Below are 15005 nucleotides of genomic sequence, written 5' to 3'. Positions count from 1 at the left end.
CTTAAGAGCTTCTGGATCAACAAGGAGACATATAGAGGGTGAGAGGCACCGCAGACAGAGAGACAGAGAGATGAGGCTGTTTGGAGGAAAAAAACATTTTATCACCACAGACTAAAGTGGTCCTGGGAATCATCAACAGCAGGAGCCTCTGTATTTGTTCCTATCTCTGTATGACTATTGTGCATTAGAGAATGATACCTGGATATGGGACTGTTTACAGATTATTGCAGGGAGGTGAGTAGAATTTTTAATCACACATCATTCCCTTTCATGACTCTAAGTTAAATATCTTCTTCACTTTACAATCAAGACAACTTAGTGGCAACTATAGGAACATTTGCAAAGGGAGTTGTACCTCTTTTTGCCAAGGACTAAGGTGTGACCAGTTGCAAATATGAGCCTGAAGCTCAAAACCAGACCTCTGAAAACATAATGGAATAATAAACACATTTGACAACATAGAAGAAAAACTGGGAGGTGAGTGAACACTTCTTCACCAAATGTATTACCTCAGAGACAAAACTGAAGCAACTCCCTTTGTGAACGACATAGATGTAAGGGTGAGATAGTTCTCATTTCCCTCTCCCATAACAACAGAAGTTCATATAATCATCTCCCTTGTGTTTTCTCTCCCCGACGGCTATGTGATAGGGCTGCTGGCATTGGTAAATGTGGGAGGACCAGGAATGTGTGTGGTGGGGCGATAAGCCTGCTGTAAAATTTAATTAGCACACAGCCATAGTGAAAATGACTTCATTTCTCATTGCATTATTAACTAGAGTACTGAGTAAGAGCCTAGACTCAATCAATGCACATAACAGGTTGATGAGAGAAAGGAATGGAGTGAGGGAGAGAAACAATAAGACATTAGAGATCTGAAAGAGGTAAACAATTCAAATGTGATTTTTAACAAAATCCCTGATTCATCTTTAAACTTGGTACGCGAAGGCTTTTCTGCCAGTATGCACTGCAGTTATGCTGCACATTCAAGCACATGGAATATGAGACAACATGCATATGAAATGAAAAGATGGGGAGGATCTTAGAAGTTGGCTGAAGAGTAATCCTACAATGGCAGCTCCACCTGCTGTTTGGGACCTGAGCTGGTGTGAAGGGACTGATTAGGCTCTTTGGCTCGAGCAAGCAAACATCACTTTTTATTTCAAGATCTACAGCCTTTATTACAGCCAAATTTTACAGCCATTTATTACAGCGTGATCATGTGTTTTCTGAGTGTCTTTGTGTGCACTCTGATCTGTAACTGTAAGTTCTCTAACCAGTCGAGCTGATACATACATCATCCCATTTTGATTCACCCATCTTTTTAGAATTTTTTTTTTCACAATTTAATTAACTGGGTAACTAGAGATGTTTTAAATTTCCTCCCTTAGCTCAAAGATGTGTGCATCGAAGTTTAACAGTTTTCACTGAAAAGGTCTCTTTATATTCAGAAGGCAGGGATTCCATAACAACACATGTGGGAGCCATTCTGAGCCATTTTTCATTATCTATGTTATTGCTGCAAAGGCAACACAACAAGCAAACAGGATCATTTTTTGTGGCGTGCCACATGAAAACCCATCTTCTCTTCAAAATGTTCTCAGACAGAAACATTTTTCAAGTTAATTATTATCTGTATTACACACAGGGTATATTGTGTCTTTGCAAATAAATGCTAAGTTGTCCCAAGATAGCCACTAGGTCCTGTTCCCTACCTAAAGTTTTAGAGAAGAAAGCTTACACCTATAAGTCACAGGTTTAATCACTAACTCAGTAAAATAAATCTAGAATAATTAATCACCAGCTACTCAGGACGAGTTACAAAGTAGCCAAGAGGTCTAATGGTATTGTACTACTATGAAGTGATTTTCCTATCTTACTATTGTCCACCAATCCTGGGCCTGGTGGTTTGATCACATGTCAAAGACATTGAACCCCAACATAGTTGCTCCCAATGAGTGTTGGCCAACTGCATAGCATCTCCTCCATCCGTGTGAGTGTGTGTGCGAAGCAGTGTAAAGCAATTTGAGTACCAATATGTAGAAAAGGGCTATATAAGTGCTGACCATTTACTATTTACCAAACTGCCCCTGTGCTCTACCTTCCTAGCAGGTTGTACAACTCTGGTAATGTAAAACTGAAGCCTTAAGCTTCTCTTCTATGTTCACTCATGGCAGATAGCATTGTAGATGCAGAATAAATCCTATTGGTCGGTGAATTTTGATAGTGTTGTCACAGTTTGTCCACAAAATAAATTCGAGTGTAAGTGCTGAGATCCAAGATCAGAAGTTTCGTAAGAGCGCGGCAACACCTGAGTGCGAAGAGGAGGTTTAGAGGTGGACCACAGGAAATCTGAGAGCACACGGACAGTTTGGAGTGCGAGCAGAGTAAATTCAAGTGCGAGCAGAGTAAATCAGAGTGTGAGCAGAATAAATCTGAGTGCAAGCAGAGACATCTAACATAAAATCATTAAAGTATGCTCTCAAATTTCTCAAATGTAGGAAAAAACAGCAGGGAATCACAGGAAACTACATGTACTTTTGCACACAAAAATTGGATCAAGTTAAAGAAAAAAAAAACATCTTTCCTTTTATTGTTCTCTATAGTCCTCTATCACTATTCCAGTTCCACTGCACAGAGTGGACCTCATTACACTAGCCACTTTGTTAAGGTGCCCTTTTGCTCCATCTGCTTAAAACATGTGTGCATAGGCTCAAACACACACACACACACACACACACACACACCACCTCAGACAGACAGACAGACAAAGGCAGGTCAAAGCACACTCTCCCATCTGGAAACGCCTGTGTCTACAAGAACAGTTAAACATCTAAACCACCAATCACATTTGGTGACAAGAGAGACACTGTGACTCCACTGTGAGTGGCCAGACGATTGTGGACAGGAATACAAAATGTGGTACACCCGTCCAATCCTCGATGCCCTGACCGAGAAATGGCCTATTACGTTGTGCCTCCTCATCATTAAACACTGAATTTGATATGACAATTTCTTTGCATGCATGAGCTTGGCAAAAGACAAGACAAAAAACACTGTGTTTAGCAAAATAAACACAAAAAAGAAAAAAAAACCACGTCATATATGATGTGGAGATAATATATTATAAAGAAATACCAATAAATCACCAACCTTTAAGGTTGCACGTTTGAAAACAATGACAATTTGCATTAATTTATATAAAACCAGGGATGAGAGCACCTGTGGTACTCTTAGGATCAATGAAATGATTCCATCCATTATTAACACCTTTTTCTGCTAATGTAATGTCAGATGTAAAGTATCCAAGCCAAAGAGGAGATACAGGCAGACTCAAAACAAATCAAAAAGTAAAGAGTACATTAAGGAACTTTGATAGGATGGGAAGATTTATCATATAATTGACATTAATATAAAGAGACAGAAATGTGGCCTGCAGAAGAGTCAATCAAAAAGGCAGCTATCCAAGAGCAGATTCCAAGAGAGGATCCTGGTCTCAGGAAGGTAGAGAGATTGACTCTTACCGTTACGTTTTTTTTTAACCAGTGTCTCACATGTGAGCACATAGAGTGGAGAAGAAACAAGCTCCATTTTTTATCCCACTTTTTGACTTTCATTTCAACTTAACACTACCCCCAGTTTCGTCATAATGATTTTTTGCAGCACAACCTCTAAAAGACACCGTGGGTTGAGTCTCAAATTAAGCCTATTAGTCATCTCCTACTACCATTTGCACCTATACCAAAGCAATTTAAAGTCTGCGCTGAATAGCTGCCTGCATGAACCAAGGATTCTACATTATATACAGAAACATAAATTCAGCAAAAAGGGTCACAAAGTTGACTCTGCAAATACATAGCGCACAAGATCACCAATAACTAGAGGCTTGCCTTTAGGGCGAAAACCTTAACGCTTTCAAGTGCAAGTAAGAAAAAAATGTTCCATTTAGCAAAGGGGTTCACCAACTTTGTGAAGCGACCTTTACATCAATTTCAAGCTCTAGTTCAGAACTATATAACACATGATAATTGTTAGGTCGGGTGTTACTAAAGGCATCTGAAGTAATTGCTCCTAAAGACAGAGGCATTAAATTCTTCATAGATAGCGTTCCTCCCCAAACCCTCCATAATGTGTAATTCCAGGACAGGGCCTTATAACATGAACACTCAGTTTTCCTGCAACTTATGCTGTCTTGCACATTTGGGTGCCCTTTCTCTCTGTCAAGCACAAACAATTAAAAACACGTAATTAAGCGAAACACATACCGTACAGTACAATCCTGCCACATGCCAGCTTAGAAGTCACCAAAGGTGTGATGAGGGCTTGCAAAGTAGGCTGAAATGAGCAGACAGTGCCTGGAGAGATGTTTTCAGAAGGACACAGTTAAAAAGCTATGGCTGCTTTATAGATTCAATAAGTCTCTTACACCTGTGTGGCTAACCACCATCGATCCATCATTCTGTGGAGTCCAATCCAATTTAGAGTGTCGAGGAGCCCCAGAGCCCCACAGCCTTATCCTAACCCAGGCTACAGCCACCGTAAAGCCTGCTTACCTTCATCCCCTGAAGTCTGCGGGCGCGTCTATGTACTTTATGTATAAGTGTGTATGTGTGCTGAGGGAGACTGCAGACCAAGCTAAACACCTTAGCTGCTGGCTCACGTTAAAATGTGCTGAGCCAATTTAGGGGTAAAGGTGGAAAATTGATGGGAGACAAAGGAAGCTGAGAAAAAAAAGTAGGCAAATCAGGCCAGGACACTAACTCAAGAGTAGAAAAAGAAGAAAAAGCAGAAATAAGGAGGGACAGACCAGTGTGGCAAAAACAGTGGAATAAACAGCCAGGAAGCTTTTAGGCCATTCTTCTATTGCATGGCAATCACACTACTCATGACAATGCGCCGCTACAGCCATAATCAAACTACTCCACATCTCATCAAAGTCTTGTGATGGGGATTACAATCTATTGGCAATCTGATTTGTTTGTGCAGACAACAGGCTGGTGCACTCAAATTTTCCTCTGGGTGAAAGCTTAATGGAGCCATGTACAGTATGTTCAGAGTTCCCATTCAAATCTCTCCCTTTAACAACTACTGTAATTACAATATCCTCTAATACAGATGTTTGGGTTTTATTTCTTTTTCCTGGTCTACTGGAGTGTAGCAACACCCCCGAGGTCAAATATTAAAGGGTATTTTGGCGTGAAAGTAAAAGCAGCTGTTTAAGTGCTTGTGCCCCCGACTAAACTTCATTGCCTCCCAACTACACTGAGAGCATCCTGTGGGTTTCACTCACACCAGCAACTAAACCCAAGGCAATTAAGGTCTGGGTCTCCTTACGAGAGAACGAGGGAAGGGAAATGGGAGAGAAGGGGTGAGACAGGAGAAGTGGAGAGACTTCATACCAATAAAAGGCAATTATGTTTGGGGAGGGCCATTGTCAGGCCATGAGAGTATAGAAGAAGACAGCGGGGATATGGGATGGTAGGGAAATGAGGAGGAGTGTTATTTAGGAAGCAGATGGCAGAGAGGGGGAAATTAAGATGAATGGGCACTGAGAGGGCTGAGCTGGTGCTGGGGCTGGGCAGAGAAAAGTAATTAGCTGTGTTTATTCTGGGAGGCTGGCAGTGAGTATGATGCCTGCAGTGACAAGCGAAAGCCTTGAGCTTTATTAGTCAACAAAGCCATGTCTGAAGCTGCCAGCAGGGGGCAGCTCTGTCAGGAACCTTCCAGGACCTTCTTACCTGTACAGCACACCGGGGTGTCTTTTCCATGATATGCATGCAGAGCAGCAGTTCTTTCACACAACAATTTCTTTCTGTTCCTTAACTCTAATCCCATGTTAACACAACATATCTCTGCTTTGTTCTCTTAATGTACTGGCTCTCTCACAATCATGTGCTCTCTCACACACACAAACATTTTCTGCATGATTTCCTACTTTGACCCTTACCAACAAGTACGATCTTGCTTCCTCACACCCTTTCTCTCCAATTCTTATGTTACAGCCACCTCTATCTGTCTCTTTCCTCCCACCCTGTATATATCCCTCCCCCTTGTCCCTTTCCAATCTAATTTCAGATAAGTCGGAGAAGAACAACAGAGCAAGGCCCTTTATCATTGCCATCAATGATGTGGGTGGATTGAGCGTGAATAATTTCATTCATGTGTGCCTGTACCCAACCCAGTGGGATTCCAATTAAAGTAGTAAGTAGTGATACAGTTACAATGTAATTTTTTAAGTGTCTCAGTATTGATTGCGGAAAACCTTTGACAAGAGAAAAAGCCGTTGATTATTTTAGCAATTGCTAAAGTACAATATCTGTTTACAGCTTTGAATAATATAATACAATTTAATTTGTTATAATTAATATTGCGTCTGATCTTCACTCACAGGAAATCATGCAGTTAGACACACATTAAAAGATTAACACATCACATTTCCAAAGCCAGTGTGTGAAACACCAACCACCTGAAGTTCACTAAGCTACAAGCAGCTGATATCCAATTTGTTCCACGGTCTTTAGTGTTAGCACATGTGCCAGACTGTACATACCTCACGCCTTCTGTAACAGATTCAGTATATACGTGGGGCAGCTATGAGAAATAAAAAAAAAAAACAACGACCCCCCCCCCCCCCCCCCCCCACAGTTATTTTCAACAGGAAAGTGTAGAACGCTTGTCTTGTATCTTTAGCAGCTTCCAAAAGAGATATAAAATGTGAAAGAACTTAACAGCAATCAAATACATACAGTAGAGTAGAACTCAAAATGCTGCAGTTACTGAACAATTTGGGGGCCTTATCAAACTGAGCTGCCAAAACAGCCCACTCACTGCTTTCAAAGAATCTTGACCCTGCTACTCTCAGTCAGCACATGGCACTGCCTCAAACTGTTTTAGCAATGGCCTTTCACACTCACAGAAGGCACACACAAGGTCACAAAAAGGCAAAGCGACAACTGAAAAGGTCACTGGACACAAAAAAAGGAGCACAAATGAACTGTCAACGGGAATTTGTATTATATGCACGAGATGTTAAAGGCAGATTTTCAAAAGCAAATAAAAGACAGAGCTGAGCATGCTTGAGGCTTTAGCTTTGTGAGATTTCTTTACTTTACCATAGTTAATAGGCTTTAGAACCTGGCGGAAGGAGCTGGGGCTGATTGTCTGCTGCTGGTTATCTGTAAGGAGGGCAGTGGACAAATAATGCCAACATATACAGTATTAAGAGGAAGTAGAGGTACAATCAGGGGGCATTTACCAGCTAATGAATGGCTGTGTTAGGCTAAGTTCATTACAAGGAAACAATGTGATTAATGTTACAGTTGTCAATTACCCCCAAACTTAAATGGGCAATCTGTTCAATCCATATGCAAATCCCATCTTGGATTTACATTTGCACGTTCTTTCAATTTTTTTTTTAGATTACTGAATTTCTATTTAAAATTGCCAGGAAAACACTGAGTGTGTATTGCCTTTTACTGAGACCCAAACATCAAACAGTTGTAGTAATGCTGTCAGGGTGAGAATTCTCTGGCACTGTGCTGCTTGCAAGCATGTGTGCAAACAACAATCTAGTGTATTTTGCAAATGCCTGAAAATGAGCATGTGTGGCGCCAGGCATAAAAACCTGAGCAATTGATTCAGTTTTTAAACAAATATGCATGAAGTTGGCAGGACAATCATTTATTATGATTTTTGAACATCTGACTGGAATAAGAACATTGTCCACAGTTCATCCCCACAATATTGGTACAATATTTTTAGTGTGCTTTTATGTTTGCATACAAATGTAGGGAAGAATATGTGACTCACCTCTGGGCCTTGGCGCTCTCTTCCTGCGATCTCTGAATGCAGCTCCAGACTGTAGGGCTTCCAGCAAACTATCCATTACACCTGTCTCATCATTCTCTGAAAAACCAAGGAAGAGAATGAAAGGGTGTTAAAAGACAAAGGAGACGTAAAGGAACAAAATCAGATAAAGTGTAGCTTCTCTAAGTGGTGGGGTTTTCCATACAACAATCTGAAACTCACAATGGCAGGCTACATATTTAACACACATATGTCTACTTTACTATAGAGCCACAGCCCTGTAGTAAATCTAGCGCTGATTACATAATGGTACAAATGTAGTAATGCAGAAGTCAGCAGGCTCTTGTAGACAACCTGCTGGGAAATACACAGTTGCATTTTCTGTCAAATGCTCTAGACTCAAAATATCAGGTACTTGCTTTGTAGAAATGAGGGAACTACCAGAATGCAGATATATTACAGAAAGGGAGAAGCTTTGCAGATATGACATGTAAATCATGCCCTGTGTTGGTGCAACTGAAATCCTGGTCCTGACACCTGAGGCAGAGTGATTTGCAGTGAAAACAGCCTCCGGTGGATGGGAAGGAAAATAGATAGCAGTTATACGGGAATGTTCAGGGACAATACACACTTTCAATAAAAAGTTATATTGTGCTTGTCATGCATATGTCAGAGTGTGTGGGGGGTGGTTTCTTTTCAACAATGCTTCTGTGCTGCCTACAAAATTTGAAGACTCTCTAAGTGATCAGAGCTCAGTGACAAACTGATTTATCTGCATAGTGGCTGAGAGATGCATTTTCATTGCTGACTAACTGGCACTGAAAGCCTCATGCTACAATCATATCACTGTGGTGGTTTTATTATGTTCAACACTGTCAATTTGTTTAGTTTTAAGAACTGCTGTAGAAAGAGAGAAAATAATTGTACTGTAAATGTGAAATGTTTGGGAGATGCAGTTGTCCTTCTATCTTTATGAGGAGACTAATTAAAATAATAAATTGCCTAGACCCTAACCTTGACCATTACAACTAAATTCCCAACCCCAACCATGTTTCCATATGTCCATTACGGCTGAAGCTGTACCATCAGCCGAAATGTGACTGCTGGGTAGCACCACTTATTTAGTGAGGGGTAGGAAGGCACTGCTGTGATTAGGGCTGTGTGTGTTTTTCTTTAGTCATCCCATTTCATCAGACCATTCCCTATAGAACAATAAGGCACACTGAGGGGAAAAAAAGAGGAGTAAAAAAGAAGAAAATAAATCCAATTCAGTGACTAAGACTAGGACTTTGATGCCACCAGGCCCTTTATTGGGCCAAAGGTCATCACATTCTGTATTAATATATGGAGTTCTCGTTTGTGAAATTGGGTTCAAACAAAGACAACAATACACAGGGGTATAAAAATCACATCCTTCTTTTAAAAGCTTCTTCTAATGGGTCAGAGGCAATACATCGGGGTATTATGGGAGGGGGGACTTCCAATAAAATTATAGAAACAATGATCATCACAGTAGAGACACTAAATTACATAAATAAATAAATAGTTAAAAAAATAGACTTTTGTGTGGTTAAAACGAACAAACAAAACAAACAATTATCTAGCAAACAACAATGGATTTAATCAGCTGCTAAGAGACTAGAACATTATCAGCATCACTAATTGTGATGAACAAAAATGTAAATCAGTTTATTAACTGATATACAGTACATGCTCTAAATAGGATATACTGTAGATATCCTGTATGAGGTTTCGTAAATGTTGGACCAAAACTGGGCAAACATATAGTTAAATAGTATACACCAACAAGTACAGATGGAATAGGTTTTGATACTATACCCATAAAAAAATATACAATGTTTGTAAGAACAACAGATAATGAATAAATAACTGACATATAAAAAAATCTACATATTGGAATGAAATTAATGTGAAATTAATTCAAATTGTAATAGAATGCATTTTGAATCCACTGACATATCTATAATTAGTCCCTAATTAGTGGGAAGTTTCCCAGTAAAATGAAAATAGCTAAGGTCGTATCATTGTTTAAAGCTGGCAATAAGCACTTATTTCCAAATTACAGACCAATTTCTACTACAAAAATATTAGAAAAAATATTCATAAGGATATAAATGTATGGATTCAGAAAGCGACTAAATCATTAGCATTAATTAAATGGACACAGCAAATAATATATAACTGTATAATAGATAATTGTACATTTTATATTGTATATGACTTACAATATAGAAGCATGTGAAAATGTATATAATACAGTAATCAAACCAATTTTTATAGTGCAAAAACAGCTAGTTACTATGATCCAGCAAATTCCTTTAATTTATTAATTTAAATGTTAATTTTTTTAAATATTAAAAAAGTATTAAATATTACAGTATATGTTTAAAGTAAAAGCCATTGATTTGAATTAACCAATTCAGATGTGAAAGGCTATATGTACTTAAAGCAGCATAGACAGCATAATCCAGTCCCACACCTAAGTAGCTGTTTTATGTTTGTGCCAGACCCAGACAGTACTGATCTTTTTAAAAAGCGATTGATGAGGACTGGGAATTAAGTCACCGATCAACCTCTGAATGTTGTCACCTCTGCCTGATGTCTACAAGTTCTGCTGCTGATCTCTTTTAATCTGAGAATCTTTCATGACTCATTAACCATAACCACTAAAGTTGCACTGCACAATGGGGCCTGAAAGCTGAAATTTTCATCTTCTTTCACACATATTAACACCATGCAGTACCACGGTGGGTTTTCTGGAACCTACAAAAAGCTGTCACTCAGCTCCACGGCACACAGTCCCTTAACAGAAAACCCTAATCTACACTGAAGCTCCTGAATTGAGGGCAGGGGATCCCCAGGGTGACGGGCTGTGGTTGTACCCAAACCCCATGCCAAGCTGGGACAACAAACACAGACATGCACACACAGTGGATATATCGTAGCCCACTTCCTAGCCCGCCTGACTTTATGCTTGCATTTGTTGTGCTTTCTGCTTTGTTGCTATGCTCATTCGTAACAGTTGCATTCCTCTTCTGGCTGATATGTGCGTAGTTCTTCATCATTACGCAGAGAGGGGAGGCTGCACAAATTTCTGAGCAAAACTAACACTCGACTCGACGTCCAAATTTGTCTCCACTGCTGTGGCAATTCATCACAGACAGCAAGCTTTACACTCACCACAACACACATACAGAGAAATACAGATAGCACATGGAAAACAAGCTAAAAAGGAGCAGATCAATCTATTGCAACCTGCAGTGTGTGCCTTCATGTGTAGTACTCCGTTTGACTCCAACCCACAAGAACATGAAACGCTTTGTGTGCCTCTGGAGGCAAGGGAAAACGAAACCCACTCAGATCTCCCACCTCAGGAATATAGGGGAGCAAAAACAGTCCAATTTTACACATCAATCACAAGTACCTCAGACAGGCTGAGACAGAAAACTGCTTTATACATTGTAGACAAGAGATGCTTTCAGACAACCCAACACAGGAAATCGTAACATATTTATATACTCACACCCACATACAATCTGAGAGGGAGAGATCACAGTCGTGTCACATGGGTGGTAATGATAATGGAGCTGGAACGCATAGCACAGGACTATTAGTCAAGCTAGTAGCTGTGAAATGAGTTTAAAACAGTCATTCAACATGTGAAAGGTGGTGTTGAGGAAGATGTGGTGAGAGAACAAAGACAAGTGAAAGAAAACGGGACAGTGCAGAGTAGTATCCCAGATCTGGCAGTGGAGCGATAGATTGTTGCTTTGATTTGCACAATTCACCTACTTTTTACTATTCTGCTGCATCTAGGAGCAGAGCTCTCATGACAGGTGTGCACTATGCACAGAAGCTCTATGCTTTAACCTTCTCGAAATAAATAAATAAAAAACTCAAAAATGGTGCAGTTTTGTGTATACATACATACACACACACACGTAAGATAAGAACAGAAAAGTGTTTGCTTTACTACAAAAACAAAACAAGAAATTAGTGGAATCAAGAAAAAAACTGAACCTCCACCTGTGGTAAAATAAAGTTATCTTCCTGTCTGTAGTGAAATTTCAATCATCATCTATTTAATCAGAGCATGTTCAGACTGTCAGTCTTCACTGTCCTGACACAAGGCTGCTTATGTATCGATGACCACCCTTTATTCAGACCTAGGTAATGCCATCTACCACTTCACTCAACAGGATGTAGTACTTATCATCAGGACAATGACCTGGTTGTGGCAGTGTGTAAGAGAGGTTGGCCAGAGCAGGGCAAGAAATAGGGTCAATTGGGCTGGGATAGAAAAGCTAAGGACAGAAAGCTATGTGGCTGAGTACAATGAATGCACACTGACTGCTGCGTTCACTTGGACACTTAGAAGGCAAATAGTGCAATAGGGCTTCTATTCCCCCCCTGCACACACACGCACACGCACACACACACACACACACACACAGACACACACACACACACACACTCCCTAATATATACCCTTTGTTCAACATAGTTGTTACAGAGGCTGTATTATCTAGCAAATGATTTGGCTACTTGATCAAGAAGGATATACAAATGACAGCCATACATTACAACCATCAAATAAATAACACAAATAACAACAGAAGTACATTGCTATGTATTAAAATTGCCAACAGAAAAAAAAGTGGCTATGTAATTCAAATATCAGCAAACCTTCGTTACCAAATTTTACTTATAATAGTGGTAATCAAAACAAAATGTAAAAACAGCAACATTTCTTAGGTCTGAATTTGTGGGTTTGCTGTGCTCTTTTTCTGTGCCGTAATGGCACAAACAGGTTTGGCAGCAGATACAAGGGCAGAGTAAGCGTAAATGAGCATTAACACACAACTAACCCACACTAATATTCTGACTTGTATTGCCAATTAGTGGTGACAAACATGGTTTTTCCAAACCCTGTACACATGTGATTTGCTGTGACACTATAGTGTAGTACACACTACATCAAAGCTGTCGAGACAGATGTATTAGTATGGGTCATCAGACTTATTAATGCATTTCACACTATAAAGGCCAGTGCACTTTTTTAAATCCCTTCAACAACCTAGTGTGGAGTTACTTTTTAACAACCATGTTGTGTAACTTCGTGTTGGTTCCAACACACTCACACCTCATGGATCACAACAGACCAGCACTCAGAGAACATGAGGAAATTCGTTAGTCTAGTTGCCTACAGCAACATAGGGAGACAACTTACTGTGCAGTGGGCCCTAGAAGAAAACTCTAGGAGTGCAAGCCAAACCAGGCTGTTAGCAGAGTATAAAAAAAAAAAATATGAGGAACTGAATCCAGTGGCAAAAAATGTAACACTGAGAGCACTATGATAATACTTATGAATGTAATACAGAACACAAACTTCACTGCAGTATCTAAAGAATATCTTATAATATGAGACGTTACAATATAACATCATAGCTTGTGCTTCAAAAAGGGATTTTCTTTGTCACTTTCTTGCTCATGCCCCTAATATGATTTTTTTGCATCTTTGCATGCAGGGCTGCATCTCTAGTTGTTCTTCTATTTGACGTCTTAATAGTTCATTGCTTGTAGCCATGTAGGGAATGTTAAATAAAGCTCTGATGTGTAATTTGTCGCTCCACAAACATTCCCGCTCCCGGTCTACCCTGGGAGTTAATGCAACAGATTTGTCATACACAAGCCAGGCACAGCTAGAGGACTAAGAAAAAAACACCTATTTAATCTGGATTTCAATCTCCATAGGGCTCTATGCAAATGCATGCTGGCTGATGCTCTCCCTGTCTCAGTCATCCAAAATGCACATTGCAGATGACGAAATCCGGTTACATATAATAGTGTAGGCAGGCCCAGGCTGTGGCAGGTAATCGAGGCAGAAAAGAATGAGGACGAAAGTGAAGGAACCTCACATTTAAGGAATGCATAAGTAGGTAAAGTTAAAACCAAAACAAATGCATATATATGTAGCAGGTAAATAAGCTAAAATCCTTTCCTTTAGGAAACCCTCCCCTTTCCTTCCCTGTCTCTCATTGCTTGCCCTTCAGCATAATGTGCATAAGCAGTCTCTCTCGGGCTTTTTAGGGAATTGATGGATAATCAGATGATTACACAGAAAATCTCCATTGAGGACAATCCTCCCTGACAAACAAAGAGAAAGCTCTTTAGTTAATAAATAGGCTGAGAGACAGACAGGGTGAAAGACTGAGTGAGAGAGGGTGACAGAGAGAGTAAATTCTGTCTTGGATTGGCAGCACCTTGGCAAATCTCTGTCATACAGTATATTCATTTCATCCCAGCAATCTGCATGTATGAATGTGTATGTGTATTTGAGCATGTGTGTCATATATAAACAGAAGTACTTCTTGAGGACGTAACTGAATTTGCATTAAAATTATTTTAAATTGAGCGCATCTAAATAAAGTTTAAGGTCTAGATGTATTTGTATAAGCCTTTCTGACTAAATTTGGATTTCGGAAACAGAAAACTTTGCAATGAAATACAACTCAAAATACAAGCACAGGGGGAGCGAGTTCACATCAGAAAACAAATATACAGCATCAACAAAAAGTATTTAACGGACACTGATGAACACAAAGAGAGTTTAATGCCAGTGAAAACAAGCTGATCTAAATTAAGTGTCAGTATTATATTCTTACTAATATTCGTTCTTTAAAACATATTAAGAACAAGCAGCAATTACAGCTTTGATTCCACATGGCAAGGTTATTATCTTCTGGACACTGCAATTTCTCCCAGGCTTTGTTTTGTTTCATTTCATCTGTGAGTAAACAGCAATATCCAAGTCCTTAATCATATTTTTAATTTGATTGTAGTCTGGATTGTCACTTGGCCATAGCAAGGAATTAACAATAATGTTCTTGTTGGAAATTAAATAGTTTCTCAAGTTGCAGTTCTTTTAAAGAAAGCCTATTTTTTTGGTATTTCTCTAGATTAAAATCATCTACCTTCAAAAGCTTTCCAGCACCTTCTGCAGCAAAGCATCCCCACTGCATGATACTGCCACCAAAATACTTCATGCTGAGGACTGGTGCATTTCCACTCATGTGTGGTATTTGGCTTACAGCAAACACATTGTCTAGTAAAATAGCCAAATATCTCAATTTTAGTCTCATCAGACCATAGAACAAATACAGATTTTATTCATAGGC

General features: G+C 39.5%; 1 protein-coding gene across 3 annotated transcripts in view; it reads right to left on the bottom strand.

Annotated features, from left to right (window-relative positions):
* Nucleotides 1-15005, bottom strand: part of LOC137122815 (protein diaphanous homolog 3-like) — a 149720-nt gene that overhangs the window by 40577 nt on the left and 94138 nt on the right. For 2 of the 3 annotated variants that reach the window (XM_067496140.1, XM_067496142.1), the window contains exons 25-26: nucleotides 7810-7905; nucleotides 7113-7175 (exon numbers count right to left, since the gene is read on the bottom strand). In XM_067496140.1, the coding sequence (XP_067352241.1) occupies nucleotides 7113-7175; nucleotides 7810-7905 (159 nt within the window). The remainder of the gene's footprint in view (nucleotides 1-7112; nucleotides 7176-7809; nucleotides 7906-15005) is intronic. The other variant, XM_067496141.1, reaches the window with a different exon arrangement.

This window comes from Channa argus, chromosome 2, assembly GCF_033026475.1.
Source record: "Channa argus isolate prfri chromosome 2, Channa argus male v1.0, whole genome shotgun sequence".
Classification (NCBI taxonomy): Eukaryota; Metazoa; Chordata; class Actinopteri; order Anabantiformes; family Channidae; genus Channa; species Channa argus.
This window is presented reverse-complemented; position numbering and strand designations above follow the sequence as displayed.